The 26,080-nt window shown below is 47.1% G+C and overlaps 1 protein-coding gene across 1 annotated transcript; it reads right to left on the bottom strand.

Moving 5' to 3' along the window:
- Positions 1 to 20,201: 20,201 nt before the first annotated feature.
- On the bottom strand, positions 20,202 to 24,546 carry LOC123409111 (probable folate-biopterin transporter 2). Its single transcript, XM_045102094.1, has 6 exons — positions 24,477 to 24,546; positions 23,769 to 24,396; positions 22,301 to 22,560; positions 21,934 to 22,029; positions 21,672 to 21,842; positions 20,202 to 21,154 (listed from the first exon to the last, which is right to left on the bottom strand). The coding sequence occupies exons 2-6, from the start codon at positions 24,166 to 24,168 to the stop codon at positions 20,465 to 20,467; spliced, it is 1,617 nt and encodes a 538-aa protein (XP_044958029.1). The 5' UTR covers positions 24,169 to 24,396; positions 24,477 to 24,546; the 3' UTR covers positions 20,202 to 20,464.
- Positions 24,547 to 26,080: the final 1,534 nt, after the last annotated feature.

Consider the following 26,080-nt stretch of genomic DNA (forward strand, 5'->3'; position numbering starts at 1 on the left):
GAGAGAAAAAGAGAGAAGGGACGATGCTACCACTTTTTCCACACTTGTGCATATTAAGCACCATGATCTTCATGATTGAGAGTCTCTCGTTTTTTCACCACCATATAGCTAGTGGGAAATTTTCATTATATAACTTGGCTTGTATATTCCTATGATGTGCTTCCTCAAAATTGCCTTAGGTCTTCGTGAGCAAGCAAGTTGGATGCACACCCACTAGTTTTCTTTAAGAGCTTTCACATACTCGTAGCTCTAGTGCATCAATTGTATGGCAATCCCTACTCATTCACATTGATATCTATTGATGAGCATCTCCACAGCTCATTGATATGCCTAGTTAATGTGACTATCTTCTCCTTTTTGTCTTGCAACCTCCACCACACTCCACACCATCTATAGTGTTATAACCATGGCTCACGTCATGTATTGCGTGAGAGTTGAAAAGGTTTGAGAAAGTAAAGGTGTGAAACAATTACTTGGCCAATACCGGGGTTGTGCATGATTTAAATTCATTGTGCAATGATGATAGAGCATAGCCAGACTATATGCTTTTGCAGGGATAACTTTCTTTTGGCCTTGTTATTTTGAAAGTTCATGATTACTTTGCTAGTTTGCTTGAATTATTATTGTTTCCACGTCAATAGCAAACTATTGTTTTGAATCTAATGGATTTGAACATTCACGTCACAAAAGATGAATTACAAAGGACACCTATGCTAGGTAGCATGAAAGCATCAACAATTCATTCTTATCACTTCCCTACTCGAGGACGAGCAGGAGTTAAGCTTGGGGATGCTTGATACGTCTCAAACGTATCTATAATTTTTGATGGTTTCACGCTGTTACCTTGTCTTCTTTGGTTGTTTTATGTACCTTTTATATCTTTTTTAGGACTAACTTATTAATTCAGTGCCAAGTGCCAGTTCCTGTTTTTTCCGTGTTTTTAAATTTTCATATCTGATTTTGGAACGCAGTCAAAACGTAAGAAAAACCCCGAAATGATTTTTCCCGAACGGAAGAAGACCAGGGGGCTTTTGGGCCAAGACAGGTGGGCTCCAGGGAGCCCACAAGCTCCCACCATGCCAGTAGGGGGGAGGCGGTGGTGGGCAAGCTTGTGGCCTCCCTGGCCGCCCCCTGACCTAGGTCTTTGTCCTATAAATTCCCAATTATTCCGCAAAAAATCAGGGGAGCCTCGAAAATACTTTCCGCCGCCGCAAGCTTTCGTTTCCACGAGATCTCATCTGGAGACCCTTCCCGGCACCCTGCCGGAGGGGACTTTGGAGTTGGAGGGCTTCTTCATCATCATCATCGCCCCTCCAATGACTCGTGAGTAGTTCACTTCAGACCTACGGGTCCGTAGTTAGTAGCTAGATGGCTTCTTCTCTCTCTTGGATCTTGAATACAAAGTTCTCCATGATCTCCAGGATCTTTTGATACTCCTCCACTGGATTGATACCTTGGTTCTCAAACTGAGGGAAATACTTACCACCGCTGTGCTACATCACCCTTTCCGCTTCGAGGGAACACCAACGCAAGGCTCCAAGGCCACGGGGGAAATCCTTTGCATACTTGCCTAGGAAGTCCCTTAAGGCGTAGCCGCAGCTGAAGGATTCCTAGTGCCGTCAACACGACAATTTCTGGCGCCGTTGCAAGGGAAGCACAACTGACATCATTGCCTCGTCGAAAGCGGGCTCCACGGGCATTCAAACCGATCCGGACGCGATGCATCCGGTGGCGTGGGTGCGGGGCCCCGCCCAGCACGTAAAGCCAGCTGATGTCGCGATCGGCCGCATGGTGCGCGCCAAATGTAGGTGAATACTCACAACATATGCCATGGGTAGGCTAAATTCGGCGAGAACCAAAGGGACAAAGGAGGGTGCTGGGAACGAGGTTGGTACAAGCATGGAACGCAAGATGTACCCAGGTTCAGGGCTCTCCGTAGAGATAAGACCCCTAGTCCTGCCGGAGTGTTTGATGTGTATGACTGGATTACAATGTCGCTCCTGGAGCTGTGTTGGGAGGAGGAAGAGGGGAGCAGCCGGCTCGTCTCTGCCTCTCTCTATGTGGTTGGTGGGTGTGAAGTGTTGTTCGACCGTCCTCCTGCATGGAGGGTGACCAGGGGGTTTTATAGACGAACCCACCGGCCTACAATATGGATGAAGGGTACAAGAGTGGGACCCGGTTGGCAGCCTTGCTGGCTGACCAGGGGCCCACGAGAGTCTTGTCTTATCGCTTGAGGGGCCCGCCGGCTGCATGGTCTCGATTGGCTGTGGGACCCGCCGACTGGCCAATGAAGCTCTCGCGTAAGGTTGACGCTGAGCACGCATTGTACGTCGAGCATTGTCCAGCGAGATTCGTCATGGGCAGGTAGTACAACCGCCTCCACTGTTCCCCACGCCGAGTGCAGTAATGGAGTGGGAGTGTGACGGTCCGACACTATGCTAGGTGATGGATCACAGCCGGGGTAGGTCAGCGGCGTGGCTGCCGACGCTCGTACCTGCCGGACACTCCGATCCAGTACCTTTGCTGGCGCTTAGCTACCTTTAGTCGTAAGGTCTCATCCTGACCTACGATCTGATGTGACTTGTGATCCCCGACCAGCTAGCCTGCTTGGCTAGCCGGCTTGGGCACGGTCCCCTCATTACTAGCCGGCTGGCCTGACCAAGCCGGTCAGGAAGAGGTAACCATCTCGACTCTAGCCGGTAGGGGTTGCCTAGCCGGCCAGAGAGATGGCCGCCTCGTCCTCCAGCCGGTAGGCGCGGCCAAGCCGGCTAGAAGACTTGGGCCTTGGGAAACTGTGTTTGTTCATATCCTTTGGGAAGGAGATGAAGGAGCTTGCTTGATAAGCCTACCCCGGGGTTATCCCCCAACGGCCTTGCCTTTATATACAGGTCGAGGCCCTAGGGTTTACAAAAGTCGTGCCATGCTACTCCTCGTAGCTTTCCCTATCTGTGAGTCGTCGTGCCCTCCAAGATTGGGAACTCCCTTGTTAATCTACCATCTGCATAACCTCTCGAACCGCCATCCAGCTTCTAGGCCACGAGACACGCTTCGAATGGTAAGTCGCCCCTTTGATGACTCGGCCCACTAAGGGCGGGTTATCCGCAGGTAATATCCCCAACATTAGGCCCGAGATTGTCTTGAATTCATTCATGACAATAAACCTTCACCAGTTTGGGCTGACTCATACCATCTCTGTCTTTCGACGAACGATAAGTCGTCACTCGTTGTAATTTTATCTGACCCGCCGTGTAATATTTGATGACATCACCTTATCCCCTTAATTCCGGGGTTTTTAATGCCACAACCACCCAACGGATCTTTTGCTCCATATTCACTTATCCCGAAAAGCTAGGCGCCATCATTACATATTCTGACTTGTCGCCTCGATCTCCGCCCTGACCGCCTCGATTCCCGTTTTGGCCGCCTCGATTCCCGTTTCGGCCCTTTAAATAACCGTAGGAGAAATGGGGGGGGAGCTCCGTCACCTACCCCCATCTCTTCCTTCGTCTTCCTCGCGCTCTTCCTCTTCTTTCACCAGCACCTCGACATCGTCACCGGCTCCTGAAGCTCCTCCGTCGACCGTGGTCTTTCGGGCGCCTTCAAGTCAACAAGATGCGCGAAGTTCTCCGCTTCCTTCCCCGGCATCGGTCTCCTTTCCTCAGGTACATGCATTCCCTCATTAGGATTAAACCGAGAATGCCATGGCCATTGTTCCCGCGAGCTAGCTTCGTGATGCGACAAACGTCCCTTCCTGCTTTAGATCCGCCTTCTATCCTCATAGCAGATTCCGGCAGTAGCAAACCATGGCCACTTTATCGCGTCCTTTCACTATCTTAAGCTTTCACGCTGTAGATCCAGTCGATAGTACTGTCACTGCCTTATATTCATAGCCTTCATCATTTTTCTGAGCATTATACCTTTATTTTGGTCCACTCGCGGATCCATAATTTACTGCTTGTTTTTAGAAACACGTTTGTTTGTCCTCCGAGAATATCCCTAAGGAAAAAGAGACCCTTGAGTGTCTCCGTTCAGCTTCTGCTTCCATAGTGACTTAAACTTATCATCATGGCTACGCCCTCTTCTCTTTTGGTTGAAGGGCGAATTACAATACTTTAAATATATTTCCATGAACCGCCCGACTAGCGAGTTATGATGTATGTCACCCATTGGCGAGTCACCAAATCCTTCTCGAACATACTGTAGACCCACACTGGCGAGTTGGAACACTTCATAGTTTTTACTGAACCGCCTTGTTCCCCTCTCTTTTGTAGTCATGACTATTTCGAAGTGCAATTGGTTACCAACCAAAATCGATGATGCTACTCTTGAGAAGTTTGTTAAGTCGGGTCTTCTTGACAACAAGGAAACCATTGGTTGGAGAACCGCCCCGGGCGAGTTGATTCCCAATCCTGCCGCTGGAGAAGTAGTCATTTTCACCGACTACCTTGAACGAGGTTTTAAACCGCCCGGGTCAAAGTTTTTTCGAGACGTCTTGCATTTTCTTAACGTCCATCCTCAAGACCCGGGACCCAACTCCATCATCAACCTTTGCCAATTCCAAGTCTTTTGTGAGGTATACTTGTAGAGAGAGCCCACAGTTCCTTTATTTTGGAACTTCTTCCATCTGAATCGCGACACTGAGTTTACCAACAGTCCCAACCACGAACTTGGAGGAGTCAACATTCAAAGACGCCGCGAGCGTGGATTTCCATCAGTCCTTCTGCCCAGCCATCCCAAGGGCTTGCCCGAGTCATGGTTTTATTGCCGAGACACCTCTCCACGTGGCAAAAACCCACTCCTAGGTTTCAGAGAGGATCGCCTCCCTATGGACTTCAAACTGCCCGAGAAACTCACAGAAGAGGAAGAGTCGGAGTTTATCCCCATTTTCTCTGAGTTACGGTCTTTGACCAACAACGGGCTCATCGGGATTGATCTGTTTCGCTGCTGGGTGGAGTGGAATATTCTTCCCTTGAGTCGCCGAGACGGGTTAATGTATGAATATGATGGTACAGTAAACCATCCGCAGTGCTTCCACCACAAAAGACTCTCAGAGAGTGACATTGTTGGAATCATCAAGAAGCTAACCGGTGAGCCTTTGGAAGAATGTGCCAAGATTAGGCTCAAGGCCTTCTGCCGCTCCAACCCGGTTCCGCCAGTAAGAGTCCAAGCCGCCTTTCGTTTCTTTATACTTACCAATGCTCTTGGTTTGAAACTTACTTCTGTTCATCAGAAAAGTGATCCATTTTGGCGAAGGGGTCCAAAAGTGATCGCCCAAAAGAACACCAAGCCGCCGCCAAAGAAGAAGAAGAAAACAAGCAAAGGTAAAGCCGCCACCAAAGATTCATCTGTTGTCGGCGAGTCATGAGTTGTCGAAGAGCAGTCAGAGGTAAAACTTCCCCCTCACTCATTACCTGTGTATTCTGACTCATGCTTATAGCATGCATCTTTATGTGTAGGGTGAGGACAATGAGAGCCAAGATTATGCGGTCGAGGTAATTTCTATTTCTTCCGACTCACCCTCCCCTTCTCCTAGACCAGCTAGGCGGATCTGTGGGTAAGTGCCCATGTCTCACCCATATGCTTATATGGACCCTGATTTCCTTTTAAAGAAAGCAAGATATACCCCCAAGCGCAAACCCGTAGTCACTCTGTTGACTTAATTTCTGGACTGCCTGAGAAGACAACCGGTCGGAAGCGCACCAGCGAGGTACACTTTTATTTTACCATACTCTTCCTTGTGGAAAATATGATTCTCAACTTCCTTAACTTTTAAGCTTTTATTCTACCAGACTTCTCCCCTTCATCTGGCGACTCAGCAATGTCAGCTCTCCTGCTGATGGTTCATGTTCAAGGGTGAGTTCCTTTGTTAACCCAATTTCTTCTAAATAACTATATGTGTTTTTAATCTTGGTGCCTTTGTCTCAGAGCACAAGCGAAGAAAAGAAAACCGACGACTTATCTTCTGCTCCTAAAACAACTGAAGCCTTAGGCACGAGCACCTCTGTCCTAGAGATTGATGAGGAGCAAGTGGCGGCTCATGATATTCCTGTGGATGATATTCCCGATGTCCGGGATGACTCGCCCGTAATTTTGAAGGAAACTGCTGACAAGGTTAACCCACCAAGCCCTCTCAAGGCGACTGAAGATCCAGATGCCGTCATAATCACCGTTACTGGCTACTCCACTCCTCCAGTTGCGGTACTGTCCAAGCATACCTCCAAGGAATCTCATCCTTCCACTGATCAAGACACCAATAACTTCAAGCTCCCCCAGTATGAGAAGCTGGAATTTGACCAACTTTGCTCTGGCTTTGCAAGTGGCCTAGAGACGAGTTATGAGATGAACAAAAGCTTGATTCACCTTATGAAGGTTAAGCATGAGGTACGTCTATTTGTGTATTCTCTTCCACCCATTAGCCTTCCAAGGGCCGGGTCATCTTTTGAAAGATGAGCCGGGTCTCAAATATAGTTAAAATCTTCAACCTGTAGCCCCCAAGGGCCGGGTCATCTTTTGAAAGATGAGCCGGGTCTTGAATATAGTTTAAAATCTTCAACATGTAGCCTCCAAGGGCCGAGTCATATTTTGAAAGATGAGCCGAGTCTTGAATATAGTTTAAAATCTTCAACCTGTAGCCCCCAAGGGCCTGGCCATCTTTTGAAAGATGAGCCGGGTCTTGAATATAGTTTAAAATCTTCAACCTGTAGCCCCCAAGGGCCGGGTCTCCTTTTGAAAGATGAGCCGGGTCTTGAATATAGTTTAAAATCTTCAACATGTAGCCTCCAAGGGCCGGGTCATCTTTTGAAAGATGTGAAGATGTGAGTGTGACCTTAAAAAGACAATCTGATCCTTTCTTCACTCGGGGATGATACCCGTCTTGGCCATGCGAGCCATGTAATAGCTTGTTAGATTTTGCGGAACAACAATTTGGTCAGTAGTGCCTTTTGATGTAACCTTTCCCGAGCCATTTATTCCTTGAGTATATGCGTGAACCACCTTCATCTTGTTGTGTCATAAAAATATAAGCCGACTCAGCGAGTTTACGGCAAAGAATATACTAGCCCCTGGGTTATGGCAAAAAGCAAACCAGCCCCCTGAGTTGTGGTGAGTTATAAGCAGAGGCTGACTCAAAGATATTATGAAACCTTGTGGTCTTGCTATCAAAAAATAAAATTTTGTCGACTCAATGAGCTACGACAGGATAAGACGAGTTTGCAAAACTCTAGTGTTACCCTTAGAAGGTCTTTGCAAGAAGCCTTGTTGTCTTTAGACCGGTTGATCAGGCGCGAGTCAAGCTTCCGTGAAGCAGGTTCAATGAACCAATGGTTTCTCTATTTCCCATGTGTGACTTTGGCCGGTACCTTTTATGTTTTAACCAAGGCGAGTTCAGGGTCCAAATGACGGATTGACTCACCTGAGTACATAGGTCCATGTGGCAACTTGTTCAACACATAGTCTAGTATAACCATTCGTAATGCGGTAATTTTTTGCTAGCCAAGACGGTATTCAGGCTGAACTTAGTGAGTGGAAGCCCCCAAGTGACCTATGATTTAGGAAAAGCCGTGCATAGGATCACAGAATCGTATACGCTCTTACTGTGAAACGACTTGGGACTAGTAGCCCCCAAGTAAGCTCACTTAATTCTCAAAACCACATAAGGCGCCCATGTTTGAACCGTGCAACGTGGCAGCTTTGGTCCTATTTGTCTTTATCAAGGCCCAGTTTTGAAGTAAGTGCAGCATGGCGACTTACGCTCTTTGACCTTGATAGCATCCATGTTTGGGCGACTTATAAAACAATAAAGACTCATGCTTTCAAAAGTTGAAACGTCAATGGACCCCGAAATTCGTGGGTGCCGGTTTTATTGCTTTCATAAATCATGAATTACAATTTTCTGAAAAACTGGTAAAGAAAAGGAGCTCATGGCTCTAAGTGTAGTAAGGCCGCAGATGGCCTATGTTCTAGGGGCGAGTTGTCTCAACCTCTGTAGTTGGCCGATCTGGGTGAAGATCCACCAAGTAATATGAGCCGTTTCGAAGATTCTTGTTGATGACAAATGGTCCTTCCCATGGAGGTGATAGCTTGTGCATACTAGTATGATCTTGAATCAAACGAAGCACCAAAGTCGCCTTCTTGGAAAGTCCGCCTCTTGACCCGGCGGCTGTGGTAGCGTCGCAAGTTTTGTTGGTAAATCGACGATCGTGATGCGGGCAAGTCACGCTCCTCCTCCAAGGCGTCCAACGAGTCTTGTCGTGCTAGCTCATTGTCCTGTTCCACATAAGCGGCGACTCGCGGTGAATCATGTTTGATGTCACTTGGTAACACCGCTTCTGCTCCGTAGACCAGAAAGAAAGGAGTAAAACCCGTGGAGCAATTTGGAGTTGTCCTGATGCTCCACAATACTGAAGGCAACTCCTCCACCCAACACCCTGGAGTACGTTCCAAAGGTACCATGAGTCAAGGCTTAATCCCCCGCAATATTTCCTGATTCGCCCTTTCCGCCTACCCATTGGGCTAGGGATGTGCAACCGCGGAAACGTCTAGCCGGATATGCTCTCGTGAACAAAACTCTTGCATTGCACCTTTGGATAAATTAGTACCATTGTCAGTAATGATACTATGAGGATATCCGAATCGGAAAATCAGTTTCTTCAAGAATTTGATGGCCGTATCTGTATCACAGCTGCTAACGGGCTCTTCCTCCACCAACTTGGTAAACTTGTCAACCGCCACCAATACGCGAGTCTTCTTAGTGGAAGACATCTTGAAAGGGCCAACCATATCAAGCCCCTAGACTGCAAACGGCCAAGTGATCGGTATCATCCGCAATTCCTGAGCCGACACGTGCATCTGACGTCCAAATTTTTGGCAACCATCACATCGGCGAACGATCTCCTTTGCGTCTGCGTGAGCCATCAGCCAATAGAACCCGTGTCCAAAGGCTTTAGAAACCAAGGATTGTGACCGGGCATGATGACCACAGTCGCCAGCGTGAATCTCATTAAGGATCATACATCCTTCTTCAGGAGAAACGCATCTTTAAAATACCCCCGAGGTGCTTCGTTTGTGTAACTCGCCATTGTGTATGACCATGGATTTACACCGACGAACGATTTGGCGAGCTAGTAATTTGTAGCGACCCGACTCAAAACGAGTCAAGCCTTTGTGTTTTTGTGCCATCCCTGGATCAGTATGCTGGCACACACAGTACATCAATGTATATATCAAAGTGCAATCACATGTAAATAGCGTAAAACTGATATACACCTTAAATATCTCAGCGGAAGCGGTCAAGGGAGTGGAGAGGGTGCTGGGGCGGCGCTCCAGGAGGGGGGGTAGACGAAGGCAGCAGCTCGGCTCCAGCGGGCGGCGGTTCGTCGGGTTAGGGTTGGGAACGGGGTCGGCGAGGCGCTGGGGTTTATATAGGCCATGGGGAGAGGTGGTTAAGGAAGGAGGAGAGGTAGGATCGGGGAAGAAATCCCTGGTACTGAGGAGGGTCGGTCTCGGGCACGAGCAGTAGAAAGGAAGGGAGAGGAAGGAGGAGGCCGACGTGGGGGTTGGCTCGGCCAGGGGCCCCACTGGCAGTGAGAGGGAGGAGGGGAGGTTGGGGTCGGGCGGCCGGTTTCAAAAGGATTCGGGATCCCGGGTGTATAGGGGATTCGGCCCAGGCTAATAGGCGCTCGGGGGCGGTGGTTAAAGGAAAGAAAAGACTTTCCTATTTCTATTTTTTTCCGAGACAGAAAATCAAAACCGAAAAAAGGAAAGTAAATCAAAATATTTATATATGGTATTATATACCAAAAAATTCAGAAAAATCTCCTCTACCCGCATAACATTTTTCCAAAGCAAAAATAAAAACTTTTAAAAAATGTTTTTTTCAGAAATTCCCAATTTGCTTTATTTCTTTTTGCAATTATTTTTGCAAAAGAACTTCGGGTTTTCTTGGCTCCAACATTCCAGAAATTTGCCCGCACTTTGGAGTGTCATCTTCCTCCGCTCTCTCTCTCTTGCGTGCAAGAGGGTATTTTCCTCGGGCATTACTCGTGCGAGGAAAAATGGAAATGCAAAAGAATTCAATGCAATTATCTCCGTTCAAATTCTTTATAATTGAAGAAGTCATGTCATCTTCTCTCTTGGCTTTTAAAAGCTTGAATTTGAATTCACCGGAGAAGGGGAAAGTCATTTTATTCCCTCTCATTCAAAAGTTTTGAAAAGTTTCAAATTTCACACAAGTTTCAATCACTCAGCAAACAAACAAAACAATCAATCTAATAATTATATTAACATTCGAAAATTTATAATTTTGGGATGTTACATAATTCATCGGCAGGTAACTCGCCTCTGGTGAGATATGCCATATAAGGAGCCGCCCAGTCTGGAGTAGCATGAAGAGCCACCATGAGTTGAGACTCGGGGTCCGGAACCGCTAAGTCTTCCTCTAAAGGCAGTCTTACCGAGGGATTATGCAATACATCCAAAAAGACATTGGGAGGAACTGGCTTACATTGTGAACCAAGACGGGAAAGAGCGTCCGCTGCTTCATTAAGTCGTCGGTCGATGTGATGCACTTGATAGCCATTGAAGTGACCCGCCACATCCAACACAGATCGTCTGTAAGCCGCCATCAAGGGGTCTCGTGAGTCCCAAGTGCCAGAAACCTGCTGTGCCACCAAATCTGAGTCGCCCAGACACCTGACTCGCGCGAGGTTCATCTCTTTGGCGAGTTGCAAACCATGGAGCAAGGCTTCATATTCTGCTGCATTGTTGGTACATGGGAACATGAGCCGAAGGACATCGCAAAATTTGTCGCCTTGAGGCGAAGTTATCACCACGCCAGCCCCCGAGCCTTCCAATTGCCTGGATCCATCGAAATAGATGGTCCAATAAGTATGATCGGTCCTCTCCTCTAGGATTTGCAAGTCGGTCCAATCATTGATGAAATCCACGAGTGCTTGAGATTTGATGGTCGTCCGAGGCGTATACCGCACATGATGGGGTCCTAACTCGATGGCCCACTTAGCAATCCGCCCAGTGGCCTCTCGATTCTGTATGATGTCGCCGAGGGGGGTGGAACTGACGACCGTGATCGGGTGTCCCTGGAAGTAGTGCTTCAGCTTCCGACTTGCCATAAACACCCCAAAACCCAGCTTCTGCCAATGCGGGTAATGTTGCTTGGAGAGGGTTAAGACCTCACTGATAAAATACACCGGTCGCTGGACCGGATACTCCTTTCCCTCTTCCTTCCGCTCGACAACTACTACCACGCTGACTGCCTTGGAATTGGCTGCAATGTACAGGAGCATAGGTTCCTTAACCATCGGATCCGCCAACACTGGCGGGTTAACTAATTGCCGCTTCAAGGCTTCAAAAGATTTGTTGCCTTTGTCCGTCCATACGAAACGATCAGTCTTCTTGAGCAGCTGATAGAGAGGGATGGCCTTCTCCCCAAGGCAACTTATAAAGCGACTCAGAGTTGCAATTCGACCTGCCATACGCTGGACCTGGTTGACATTGGCCGGTTTCCCCAGTGAGGTAATTCCCTCAATCTTGTCCAGGTTAGCTTCAATGCCATGTTCCGACACGAAAAAGCCTAATAGCTTCCCCGCAGGGACACCAAAAACACACTTGGTGGGGTTAAGCCTCATCTGATAAATGCGTAGGTTGTCAAAGGTTTCCTTGAGATCCTCCAAGAGCGACTCCTTTTGGCGAGACCTGACCACGATGTCATCCACATAAGCGTGGACATTAAGACCGATCTGGTTGTGTAAGCAATTTTGGATGCAACGCTAATAAGTCGCCCCCGCACTCTTGAGCCCAAACAGCATAGACACGTAACAGAAGGCCCCAAATGGGGTTATGAAGGATGTCTTCTCCTGATCTGCCACGACCATTTTGATCTGATGGTATCCCGAATAAGCATCCAAGAAACACAGCGCTCACAGCCCGCCGTCGAGTCAAAAAATTGATCAATGCGGGGAAGGGGGAAGGGCGAAGGGATCCTTCGGACAGGCTCTGTTGAGGTTAGTGTAGCCGATGCACATGCGGAAAGTCTCGTTCTTTTTTAGCACGAGGACTGGGTTAGCCAGCCATTAAGGATGGAAAACCTCGATGATAAACCCGGCGGCCAGAAGCCGGGTGACTTCCTCTCTCATCGCCTTACGACGCTCTTCATTAAACCTGCGAAGGTACTGTCGAACCGGCTTAACTTTGGGGTCAGTATTAAGATGGTGCTCAGCGAATTCTCTCGGTACACCTGGCATGCCAGAAGGTTTCCATGCAAAGATGTCCCAATTCTCACGGATGAATTTGACGAGCACGCTTTCCTATGTGGGGTCCAGACCCGCCCCAATAGTAAACTGCTTGGTGGAGTCGCGAGGTGTAAAGTCTATGACCTTGGTATGTGATACGTCTCCAACGTATCTATAATTTTTTATGGTTCCATGATATTATCTTGTCAACTTTGGATGTTTTATATGCATGAAGATGCTATTTTATATATTTTTTGGGACTAACCTATTAACTCAGTGCCAAGTGCCAGTTTTGTTTTTTTCGTGTTTTTGGCCCATTTTCAGACGGAGTCCAAATGGAATGAAACTTTACGATGATTTTTTTTGGACAAAAATAGACCCCCGAAGCTTTGGGAGAAGGCCAAATGGGCCACGAGGGAGTCACAAGCCCTCACGCCGCCACACCCCCCCCCCGGTGGTGGCGAGCAGGCTTGTGACCTCCTCGTGGGCCCAACTGACGCAATTCCACCGCCATAAATTCCTATAAATTCAGAAACACCCAAAAAGAAACCTAGATCGGGAGTTCCGCCGCCGCAAGCCTCTGTAGCCACCAAAAACCAATCTGGAGCCCGTTCCGGCACCCTGCCAGAGGGGGAATCCATCTCCGGTGCCATCTTCATCATCCCGGCGATCTCCATGACGAGGAGGGAGTAGTTCTCCCTCGGGGCTGAGGGTATGTACCAGTAGCTATGTGTTTGATCTCTCTCTCTCTCTCGTGTTCTTGAGATGTCTTGATCTCGATGTACCATGGGCTTTGCTACTATAGTTGGATCTTATGATGTTCTTCCCCCTCTCTCTCTTGTAATGAATTGACTTTCCCCTTTGGAGTTATCTTATCGGATTGAGTCTTTGAGAACACTTGATGTATGTCTTGCACGTCTCTATCTGCTGTGATCAACTTGCGGGTTTGTGACAATTGGGAACCTATGCATATGGGTTGGCACACGTGGATTCATATGAGTACTTGATGTATGTTTTGGTGATCAACTTGCGGGTTCGTGACATTAGGAACCTATGCACAGGGGTTGGCACACGTTTTGACTCTCTGGTAGAAACTTTGGGGCACTCTTTGAAGTTCTATATGTTGGTTGAATAGATGATTCTGAGATTGTGTGATGCATATCGTATAATCATACCCACGGATACTTGAGGTGACAATGGAGTATCTAGGTGACATTAGGGTCATGGTTGATATGTATCTTAAGGTGTTATTCTAGTACGAACTCTATGATAGATCGATCAGAAAGAATAACTTTGTGGTGGTTTCGTACCCGACAATAATCTGTTCGTTTGTTCCCCGCTATTAGTGAATTTGGAGTGACTCTTTGTTTCATGTAGAGGGCTAGTTATATGATCCAATTATGTTATCATTGTTGAGAGAACTTCACTAGTGAAAGTATGAACCCTAGGCCTTGTTTCCACGCATTGCAATACCGTTCGTGCTCACTTTTGTTACTTGTTACCTTGCTGTTTTTGTAATTTCAGATTACAAAAACCTATATCTACCATCCATATTGCACTTGTTTCACCTTCTCTTCGCCGAACTAGTGCACCTATACAACTTACCATTGTATTGGGTGTGTTGGGGACACAAGAGACTCTTTGTTATTTGGTTGCAGGGTTGCTTGAGAGAGACCGTCTTCATCCTATGCCTCCCGCGGATTGGTAAACCTTAGGTCACCCACTTGAGGGAAAATTGCTACTGTCCTACAAACCTCTGCACTTGGAGGCCCAACAACGTCTACAAGGAGAAGGTTGCGTAGTAGACACCAGTATCGTCCGTCGGCTTAAACTTGAGGGGCGGCTCAGAATCGATGGTTGGCCTCTTGAGCGGCGTCATATTTGTCGGGTCAACATTAGCTTGGTGAAATTTGAGCTCTTCGGCCACGCAAGCCGACTCGGCGTAAGCAGCGTCTCCTTCTTCACATTCTTGAGCTATCTTCCTATCTCCGCTGATGGTAATAGGACCCTTAGGGCCAGGCATCTTGAGTTTGAGATAGACATAGCATGGGCGAGCCATGAATCTGGCGTACGCCGGCCGTCCAAACAACGCATGGTAGGGGCTCTTGATTTGGACCACCTCGAACAAGAGAGACTCGCTCCTGTAATTGGATTATGTGCCAAAGGCCACGTTAAGTTTAATCCGCCCAATTGGGTATGCCGACTTATCGGGGACGATGCCATGGAAGACCCTGGACGATGGCATCAAGTCTTTCTCCAAGAGGTTCATCCGTCGGAAGGTATCGAAGTATAAGATGTTGATGCTGCTGCCTCCATCCATGAGGACCTTGGAAAGGATGTACCATCCGACTTGGGGAGCCACGACCAAAGCCAAGTCGCCAGGGTTGTCTACTCGGGGTGGATGGTCTTCCCTGCTCCAGGTTATGGGCTGTTCAGACAAGTGAAGGTATCGAGGGAGCGCCGGCTCAACTATGCTGAAGGTTCTATGCTTCACCTTATGATCCCGCTTGCAGGTGCTGGTGGTGAAGATGTGATACTGCCCGCTGTTTAATTGCTTGGGGTTATTCTAAGACTCGCCACGATCTTCCTGTCGCTGGGGATCTCCTTGCGCCGGGGGGGGGGTTGTTGGAACACTCCCAGCGGGTGGTACTGCTGATTGTGAACTAGGTACTGCCCAGCATTGGACTGTGATCCGCCCTGTGGTCCCGGGTTAGGAAAACCGCCGAACGGGACCTGGCGTGACCCGGATGTGCCGGGTTGTTCCTGTCGCTATCCCTGTTCACTACCCTGACCTCTTCTAAGCGCCTCGGCCCGGAATTCCTGCATCACGTAGCAATCCTCCCAGGAGTGAGTCGCCGGTCCCTCCGCCGTGGCATGCTGTGGACAAGGGCCTTTGAGCATTTTGTGATAATTGCGCGGTTTCTTCCCACTGAAGCCCCGCTTCTTCTGGCGCGGGTTTCCGTTGCCGGTATTAGTATTGGCGACAAAATCTGTAGGACCTTCATGTTGTCTCCTTTTACCGTGCCCACCAGAGTGGTGGTTGCCCCGACCCTGAAAGTGAGAATGGCCCTTGTGTAACTCGCCCTTCCTGGCGGTGCTAACTTTGTCGTCGTCCTCCCCAGGATCCTTGGTGTCGTCCGACTCAGCATACCTAGTGAGGGTATCCATTAATTCACCCATGTCTTGTACTTTCCGCTTAAGTTGCCCTAGCTTTAGTACCAAAGGTTCGTAATGGCAGTTCTTCTCCAGGATCAACACTGCCTGAGCCGCCGAGATGCCTTGTGATGAATGAATAACTTCCGCGACTCGCCGAGTCCAATGGTGGGCCGACTCATCCGACCGCTGAACGCAGTGCTGCAGGTCGACGATGGTCATCAGGCGTTTGCAAGTCCCTTTGAAATTCTTGATAAAGCGCTCTTTTAGCTCTGCCCAGGTGTTGATGGAGTTGGGTGGTAAGTTTTTCAACCACGCACGTGCCGTCCCTTCGAGCATCATAGTGAAATACTTGGCGCAAACCGCCTCATTTACATCGAGCATGTCCATCGCGAGTTCGTAACTCCCGATCCATGACCCTAGTTCGAGATCTGGTGAGTAATTGGGGACCTTCCGGGGCCCTTTGAAATCCTTTGGCATTCACTCATTGCGCAGAACCGGTGCAAGACACGATACTCCGATGTGCTTGCCTCCGGTGCCCAGGGGCGCGGGAGGTGTTGAGGTGTAAGCCGGGTAGACCTAACCCGTCGCGGCTGCTGTTTCTATCTGATGCGTAGCTCGTGCCGCGTCCACGATATCTTGAGCTCGTGTGTCGGGCATCCAGAGCGGGTTATGTTGAGGGAATCGACGTGGCCCGCTGGTTACCGCGGGTAAGTCCTCGTGGCGACTTCTGGTGTGGCTCGCCTGAGGCGTGGAGTGCAGCCGATCGAGGCTATGAGAGTACTGCGCGTGCTGGACCACGACCGTCTTTAGCATCTCGATGGTGTTTTTGGCCTCTATCTCGACCGGGGAGTTTCCGTAAATCGGAAGGGACTCCAGGTGGCGGGTTGCCACCAGCACATTGTCCACGGGATTCGAGAAGTGACCCCGTGGCGTCTGGAACCGAATTGCATGGGCATCCATTGGTTGAGGCAGCGGTGGATTGGGCGGTGGAACCGGACCTCCCCTCGGAATAGTTTGTAAAGGTCGATCAAGACCCGCCCCGGGGGTGCGCGGGGTGTCGAAAAGGCGAGTTGGATGTAAGTCGGCCTGGATACGTCTGTGGTGCCTTCTTTGGTGAACGGCGTCGGACGCGTGCTGCTGCCTCTCAAGCCGCCAGCCTTCGGTGTTCAACTGCTCCGTCTCTGCTGCGATCGCAGCCTGCTGCTTTCTACCCTGGCGGCTTCTGCTTCCATGTCCCACTGCGCCTTGGCCATCGCCTCCCGCAGCTTTGCTAGTTCGGCGTTGATAGACTCCTGATTCTCGGACGTGACGGCGGTTGCCATAAGGCTGGTGACCTTCGCCGCTAACTCCGCCATGGTTTGTGCTGGGGGTTTGGACGTCCCACCGGTCTCGTTGTTCCGGCCGGATTTTGCTGAGGCTGTGCCGACCCCGCCATATAGATGGCGATTTGTCGATGGGATCTCTCAAGGATCTCGGGGTCCATTGCCGGATTATGCTTCATCTTTTTAATGTCTTTCGTGAAAATGATGGGAAGGAAAATTGTGCTCAAGTGCTAGAAGAAGAATTACATAGAATGCTTGGCATAAAATATGTGAATGATGAGCATGATTCCAATGTTGTTAGTACGAATTCTTTGAATACCCATGATGCTAATGATATGCAAAGCCACAAGCTTGGGGATGCTATGTTTGATGAAGATGATCTTTTTAGTTCCCCCACTTTGAATGATCAAAATTATTATGATGAAAGCATGCCCCCTATCTATGATGATTATTGTGATGATACTTATGCTATAAAGAAGAGGGATGATAAAACTTGTCAAAATTATGAGTACCCTCTTACTGAACATTACTCTTTTAATGTGGAGACAATTCGTAGTGTTCAAGTCTTTTACGATACTCCCACTACTATTGATGAGAATAAATTTCCTTATGTGGAGAGTAGTAAAATTTCTATGCTTGTAGATCATGAAAAGAATGCTTTAGGTGCTGGTTATATTGTTGAATTCATTCATGATGCTACCGAAAATTATTATGAGAGAGGATCATATGCTTCTACATATTGCAATAATATCAAGCTTCCTCTTCATGTGTTGAAACTTTTAAAGTCATGCTTGTTTTATCTTCCTATGCTAGTTGATTCTTGCTCTAATAAATTATTTGATAACAAAATTCCTATGCATAGGAAGTGGGTTAGACTTAAATGTGCTAGTCATATGTTTCATGATGCTTCCATTATTTTTTATTCCTTATCTTTTATGTGAGCATGATTGAAATCATCATGCCTAGCTTGAAAGGCATTAAAGAAAAGTGCTTAAAGAAAAGTGCTTAAACAAAATTCCTACTGTATCTTATCATTTCCACAATTTATATCACTTAATACTTCCTCCGTCCCAAAATAACTGTCTCAACTTTGTACTAGAGCTAGTACAAAGTTGTACTAAGCTTAAGACACTTATTTTGGGACGGAGGGAGTATAACCTATGGAAACACTAAAACAAGCAAACTATGCATTGAAAACAGAATGTGTGAAGAACATAACAGTATGTAATGATCTGAACAATAACCATACTTCTGCACCTCCAAAAATTCTGAAAAAATTATGACAATTAAGGCAATTTGTATATCAATCAGCAGCAAAAAGAATCCGCTCAATATCTCTCTCTAGATAGGAATGAAAAATAATTTCATGAGCGTAAAGTTTCTGTCTTTTTCAGCACGATCAAACAACTATCACCCAAACTAATCATAAAGGCTTTACTTGGCACTTTATTGAAACTAAGGCAATAAAACATGATTAATACAGTAGCTTAATCATGTGAACACACAAAAACAATAAGGCATGATAAGATACAGTAGGAATTGTGTGGGAACATTTATGAATCTTGTCTTGACAGTAGAAAAATGAATGATTTGTCTTTATTATACTAACCCATCTCACGAATTTTCATTAAGTTTTGTGTTGTGAAGTTTTCAAGTTTTAGATAAAGTTCGGATGGACTAAGGAACAAGGAGTGGCAAAAGCCTAAGCTTGGGGATGCCCAAGGCACCCCAAAGCCATATTCAAGGACACCAAAGTCGATTGGCGAAGTGAGGATGGCCCAGTTGTGGGTTATGCCCTCTCTCTAGCATTGCCATGGAGTCAGTTGCACATTTATTTCTCGAGTGTTGATTCTCCCTTCAAATCTGGGGTTCCATCCGTGATTGGCTTGGTCACTAGTGCTTTGACCATAGCACTTGGATGGGAATCAGAAAATGTCTTTGTAGGGTGGGAACACTTCATGAATGAAAATCGGGTCAATCGCAAGGGTATGACACCTCTTGCTATGCGAGTCGCATGAGAACTTTAAAATGAGTGCAACGCGAGGGTCTTCAACAACAAATTCACGACTTCCGAATACATCTTTTATAAAATCTACGAGGAGACTTCTACTTGGGTTAAAACGGATGCCAAGGGTTCGGATAATTTAATGCCGGGAGAGTAGGCTCTTGTCTCCCGGTGGTGTGGCCTTTGGGCATGTACAAAACTTAACTCTCTCTTAATTAATGAATGTGGCAAAGCTTTTGTCCTTTTCAAAAAAAAGTTAACTTTTCGACCTCAGAGCATGGTTAATAGTATAGCCAACTGCCGGTTATAAACAGTCTTATAACCCATCTTATAGCTAGCTTGTACAATAGGTAGTTATAAAAGGGTACTACTTTTATCATATATGACCCACCTTTCATTCTCACAAAACACCTAGGAGCACGTGCTAGAGCTGGCTCTTCATGAAGAGCCCGCTTCTCTTCTCTCTCCTCTTCTCTCTCATCCAACTCAGCAAAAATATAGTATTTTAACACTTACAGCCTACTGACTGTACCTTATTGTACTTGTTCTCATGAGATTTGTGAGGTATAATTCGTCTTGTGACTCGCAAAGGGTTCACTAATAATCCAGAATGATTGCATTTAAAATTGTTGCTTCCAAGAATGAAACCATCGCTGCTAGCATTGACCATTGCACCTAGCAGCAACATCGCTATTTCCATATCGTTCTCCTTCATCTGCTGATGAAAATGAGTTGCGGAGAGGTCTGATCCGCTGCATCTGTACATGGCGTGGCATTATTTCAGACCTTTGAGAGCTTTTTTTTTAAGAAAAAAAGAAAGATGACCCTCGGCCTCTGCATCTGGGAGATTCATGCGGCCATTTTATTGTTTATTCTCGAAGACCTTACAAAGTGTTACAATAATATGTCTTAATCCGTCATCTTTGCAACATCTGTCGCTACTCCTATCCATATGATGAAGGGGTGCTAGCTGGGCCACATACCCAGACCACTTACCTAAGCCTAACATCAAAAACCGAAAGCCCCAGCAGCCGCCGCCACCCCCGCGCCGTCCGGGTCAAGGAGGGAGCCGCCGACCGCGCACAGGGGCCACCACCGCCTGCACACGCCGGAGCACTGCCGCTAGCCCAGCGCCCGCCACCGCCTACGGAGGGCCGCCGCCGTGCGCCCCGCTCCCCGCCACGGCTCGTCGAAATCATGTAGATCATGAAGTGTGAATTAGCCAGGTTAAGCAAGGTAAAAAGGAAGGGAAATAGACACGTCACATGCAACTTGAGTCAAAATCAAATAATACACTGACACTGGAAGTAAGGCCATGTTTGGATCACCGTTTCTTTTTCAAATACACTTGTAAAAAATAAGTAAGGCCATGTTTGGATCACCGTTCCTCTTTCAAATACACTTGTAAAAAATACACACCTATGGCCATCATTTTCAAATACACTTGTAAAAAATACACACCTATGGCCATCATTTCACTTCCGACTGAAATTTGCACAACGGACAGTAAATTACAGGTGTAAGTTATACACCTCCGTATTGAAATACATCCAATCCAAGCACGGCCTAAAGAAGAAATCAATATCAAACTTCGAAGTATCCGTGCTATCTGACATTTCATGATTTTCTACCCTGATGTAAAACGAATGAATACAACAACATGAACAACTAGAAACAACATAATGCTATTTTTGTGATCTTTTTCAACTATATGTCTGTGTAATGTATATGGTCCATCAACCCCTGTTGGCAAGTAAGGAAGCCTCGTCGTCATCTTGTCCTACATCAAGATGCTCCTGATTTTTGCATTCCTGGAGCGAACCATCGGTGCTTGGATTCTTGTCAACGGTAAGAGAGGTAAGCTCAACGTTCTCTACCTGGCGAGCCTCAGCATCATCATCCAAAGCCAGCAAATCAGCAGGAAGTATGTTAGAATTCGGGTCACTTCTTGGCACCAAGAATAGCAGTGCCAACGGTAATAGCCTCATCACATTTCGGATCAAGATCGCGGCCCAGAGGTTTTTGAATTCTGTTCTTGTGATCCTTAACAAATGAAGGAGTAGCCCACCGATCCATGATGCCGACAGCACGCCAATATTGTCAATGGACATGAGCAGCGCGAAGAATGTGCCCTCGATGCCAGGTGGGCAAAGCTTTGAGCTGAGCACCAAAAGAGGCATCCACTTAATGCGGTTGATCATTTTGGCGACCCCCTCGTCAATCACAGCGAAGTAGTAATCAGGTATCCCAATTTTTAGATTTAGACGAAGTACCAAAATCAGATCAAGCATTCCTGACAGGCTTAGTAGCAACTGACTTGAACAAAGGACGCTGCGAAAAGAGTGGTCCCTAAGAATATTTTGATAAAGTATAACTCCAACAAGAGATCCCACCGAACCAATTGCGAAGAAAAACCCAATGAATCCCTGGTGAAGTAGAAGAAAGTATTATTTCGGTCATGGGTCAAAGATGGTAAATTCCCAAAAGTAGAAATGCTATATTTGCATCAGATGTACCCACATTTCTCCTTTTTTTTATTTGATGCTTTAGAATAAGAAGGAAACTTTCTAACATTTGTTCGGGAATATATTCAAAACTATCTATATTGCATACAAATATATATGTTGGATTTTTCTTTAAAAGTAATTTATTGATATCATAATTTTACAAAATATGTTAATTTGAAAATATGGAAACATCTTGAAAAGATATTGTAGTCAAAATAACATTTTCGAAACTATGAGAAGTCTATAACATGAAGTGAAAAGGAACACACGGTGTCATTTCAGATATGTCAACTACAGATGAATTTTCCCCGGGGAAAAAAGTATAAAAGAATTTAACTGCAAGCAAGCTGCAGTGTCATGGAAAAAAGGAGCCAAAGGTCCAAAGAAATTACAAATTATCATATAACACAAAAATGTATATAGGTGTAAGGTGTACCTCAGAGAAAGATGGCCCTGCACTTGGATCTGTGTACCAGTAGAACATTCCTTCTTGAATATCCACACTGAGAGCAAGCGACATGTACATGTAAAAACATGGCCGCCATACTTCAGGGCATTTTAAGGTCATTAACATTTTTCCACTGGCTTCTACAAACTTCTTATGAGCCTAGTTTGTGGTTTCAGACAGAAAAATTAGTGCATGCAAACAAATTACTTATATTTGATCACAAACAACACGAAGAAAACATTCTACTAACCTGACCGTATGGGAAGTTGGGGATATGGACATCCTTTAGCAGTATTCCAGCTAAAATTACCAAGGCAGAAGGTATAGTTAAAATGCCAAGGGTTCCCTTGAGAAAGACAAGATTTATCTACTATCAGATTTCAGAAACCAGTACCATCCAAAGTAGTAATAATAGATAATCTACTTTCTACACGACAAAATAGAGGAGCACAAGCTTGGTGTATTTATTCTATACGCATAACCAGAGTGTATATGTGGATAAAATACTCTGGGTTGGATTTATGAGGAAGTTATCTAGCTCATTTGATTAGAGACGATCAATGATTGGGAAGTACAGAGCTCTAAAATATCGAGTGTTATGAGCTGGTGATGCTCACCTGTGATCCAATTGCATGAACAAGAAAACCACTTATTGAGAATCCAATAAGTCCTCCAACAGATGAACAGAAGCCATTTAAGCTCATCATGTCAGCCGCGAGATGAGGGTGTATTAGACTGTTTTCGGCCACACAGGCGTCTATAGTTACATCAGCTATTGCTACACTTGCACTCCCAGACATCAATGCCAACAATGCGAACATCACATGAAGCTTGCTGTGGAGAGAGACTATAAGCATGGCAATCACTCCCATTATGCCTGTGTATTCCTCGGAAAACAGGGAGGGGGCAAAATTAATAAAGAAAATCCATAGCCTGTTACCAAATACATAATAGCTACATTTAATCAAGAGAACAGCAGTAAAAATAACACTGGTACGGGGAATAACTGATGTATTTCGCTTATGCCGTATTTTTTGCTTTGAATATATGCAAGTAAACAGCTCCATTGATTCTTTCCTAATTGTTGGTCACATTTAGCATTTCCCTATATGCAATTCAGTTATTCAGAAGTAAAATTTTGATATCCCAACAGCAAAACAAGTTTGTTTTCTGATGTGGCTCATCATCATTCGGATGCATAGTGCCATAGTGCGTAGCAGCAAGACAGTCCAATCTGAGCCACAGGCATAATCGACACCATCGATTTGGTTCGTCACTGGTCACTAATCACTATACTTCACCAGCACTAAATGCTACTAGACACTACCACAAGTCTACAATGTGCACTACATGATCATTCGGATGCATAATGCATAGCAGCAAAGAAATGCCTATCCTGTCCGAGCCGCAGGCGTAATCAACGCTGTCGATTTGGTTCGTCACTAGTCACTAATCACAGTATTTCCCCAGCACCAAATGGTCAAACACTACTACTCCGTACAAGCCTACAATTCAGTCCATACTATCAGTTTACAGTTCATCAGTACACAGGTGTAACGAAAAGCCCAAAACAGTATGCTGCTCACATTTAGCATTTCCCTATATGCAATTCAGTTATTCAGAAGTGAAATATGGATATCCCAATGGCAAAACAAGTTTGTTTTTCTTTCTGATGTGGCTCGTCATCATTCGGATGCATAGTGCCATAGTGCGTAGCAGCAAGACAGTCCAATCTGAGCCACAGGCATAATCGACACCATCGATTTGGTTCGTCACTGGTCACTAATCACTATACTTCACCAGCACTAAATGCTACTAGACACTACCACAAGTCTACAATGTGCACTACATGATCATTCGGATGCATAATGCATAGCAGCAAAGAAATGCCTATCCTGTCCGAGCCGCAGGCGTAATCAACGCTGTCGATTTGGTTCGTCACTAGTCACTAATCACAGTATTTCCCCAGCACCAAATGGTCAAACACTACTACTCCGTACAAGCCTACAATTCAGTCCATACTATCAGTTTACAGTTCATCAGTACACAGGTGTAACGAAAAGCCCAAAACAGTATGCTGCTCACCTGCAAGGACGAAGTAGGGCCGGCGCCGGTAGCCGGCGACGGGGAGCACGTCGGTGAGCAGGCCCCAGACCGGCTTGACCAGCCACGGGATGGAGGTGACGCCGTGGTACACCTGCGCCGCCGACGGCTGCACCTTCTGCACGTCCTTCCAGTAGTAGTCGGAGGCGACGCGCGAGATGCCGCCGCCGAGCCCCTGGCTGATGCCGTAGGTGGCCACCACGCCGAGCACGAAGCTCCAGTGCAGCTCCCTGACCAGCATCCGGAACCACGCCACCGGGGACAGCGCCCAGCCGCCCGCCCCCGCGTCCTTGGCCGGCGGCGACCCCGGACCCTCCTCGATGAGCACATTGGCCTCCCCCCTGTCCCCGGGGAGGTCGTCGCGGGGCGGCTGAGGCGACATCTTCTTGTCGGCTTGCCCGCTCCCGCGCGAGATCTCCGATGGGTGCGCCGCCGCTCGGAGATCGCGCGCTAGAGCTTGGATCCCGCACTGGCTCTCGACGAGCCGCTCCGAGCTGGATCTGTGGCCTGGTCGCGCAAGAACGGCAGGTTCGGCGGGGTTTCTTGAATCCTGAGCGCCGGCGCGACAGCTGAACGATCGGGGCTGGGAACTAGGCGCATCTCCGTCGACCTAACAAGCTTCCAAAGCCTTAGAAAACCCAGGAAAACTCAGGGTTTGGGCAAGAACATCAAATCGAAGGCCGCCCGGGCCTTTCCGCGCAAGAAATGGGGGAAATTGGTGCGCGTGGAAGGGCAAGAACCGGATTGCAGCGGAGTGGTGGCAGATTGCTTTCACAGAAATAGAAAAACAAAACACCGAATCGAGCAGCCAGACGCGAATGCTAGTGGCCTGCGAACATCAGAGCTGAGAAAAGGAAATGGATCGTGGGCGGAAGTCCTAAGAAAATGGAGGAATCCTTTGGGATTTGCGAGGGGGCCGTGGTGGATAGCCGTTTGACCTCTTTCTTGTCTTAAACTATTTGATTGTCTTTGCTGAGAGGTATACTGCTTAAGCCCCTCTCGCTGTCTGGTAGGCCAGCCGGCAGCGTTGGGACCACTTGGCGGTGGGTGTGCACGCTAATGTGCCTGTCCGTTCCTCGGTTTTGCGCGCGATGGAGCGTGGAAAACATATCCAGCGAAAGGAAGTTTGGACCGTTGGATGAGGAAACGATAGACATGATTAAACACAGAGATGAGGATGTGAACACAGGCTGCACACCAAATCAACACGTGGTTCAATGGTTAAGAGCAACTCTAGCAAACCCCGCATCCCGCCCCGACACCAAAAATAGCCGCCAAAATGCAGGTCTGGGCGGAAAAACCTGTCCGATCAGACCCCTCATCCTGTCTCGGCCCGCAAATATTTTGCGGGGCACGGCAAAGTCTCGGCCCCAACCCGCGTATTCGCGGGTTTCCACCTCGACGTTGCGGTGCCTCGCATATGAGCGAAATCGGTTGGTGGGGGACATTTCAGCCCGCGCTTCCCCCACCAAAGCATATTCTGCGAATATGCTCTTTTACGGGTCCGTTTGGGGGGTCTGCATCTGTGCCAGCCCGGGCCAACCCGCAAAAGCTGTTTTACGCGAACTGCAAACACGTTTTGCGGGCCGGACGAATGCGGGGTCTGCTAGAGTTGCTCTAAGAGAACAATGTTATTTTCGGTCCATTGGATCCAAGTTTTAAACTTAGCATTGGTGTTTGAATTATTTTTGAAATTATTTCAGGCTTCTGACGATGTTCGTTTGATGGTAGGAGACGTTTTCGTAGACCGTGAGACCCGTGTGGCAACTTCGTAAAATATCAAGATGCTATGCCGGTTAAGTCCCTCATATATGTTCATAAAAGGAAAAGGTGTATGCGTGCGTTCATAGAGATGAGTGTATGATGGTTATTTCATCTTTTTCAAGCCAAATCACATTGATGGGTATTTCATCCCATGATCGCAAAACACGTATATGTCATATGTGTATCTCGATATGTTCTCCATAGCGTATGATACTCCACTAACGACCTATCAAGAGAGGTCTCACCTAGTTTTCCACCGTTGGTAGCCTTCCATCCATGAAGGGCAGCCATGGGCACAAAGGACAACTAATGGACGAGGACGGCGAGCGTCGATGAGAAGTTCCAAAATTCCATTAATGATAATTGCCTTTAAGTCAAATCTTTGCCTATACCTAGATCTAATTTTATTATCTAGAACTGAGATCTCATTTCCTCTTCCATCTTTCCGAGCAATGATACCATCGAAGAAAAAGGGACGAAGCATGGGTGCCACACTCGACTCCCAATTGATGCGGGAGAAGGAAACCACT

This window comes from Hordeum vulgare, chromosome 7H (genome assembly GCF_904849725.1).
Source record: "Hordeum vulgare subsp. vulgare chromosome 7H, MorexV3_pseudomolecules_assembly, whole genome shotgun sequence".
Taxonomy (NCBI): domain Eukaryota; kingdom Viridiplantae; phylum Streptophyta; class Magnoliopsida; order Poales; family Poaceae; genus Hordeum; species Hordeum vulgare.

Bases quoted from the DNA above. Each gene is read 5' to 3' on its own strand.
- LOC123409111 (XM_045102094.1), bottom strand. From the start codon at position 24,168: ATGTCGCCTCAGCCGCCCCGCGACGACCTCCCCGGGGACAGGGGGGAG. The intron at 22,561-23,768 runs GTGAGCAGCATA...AGGAATACACAG, and splicing joins GCCCTACTTCGTCCTTGCAG to GCATAATGGGAGTGATTGCC. The intron at 22,030-22,300 runs GTGAGCATCACC...GTCTTTCTCAAG, and splicing joins TTCATGCAATTGGATCACAG to GGAACCCTTGGCATTTTAAC.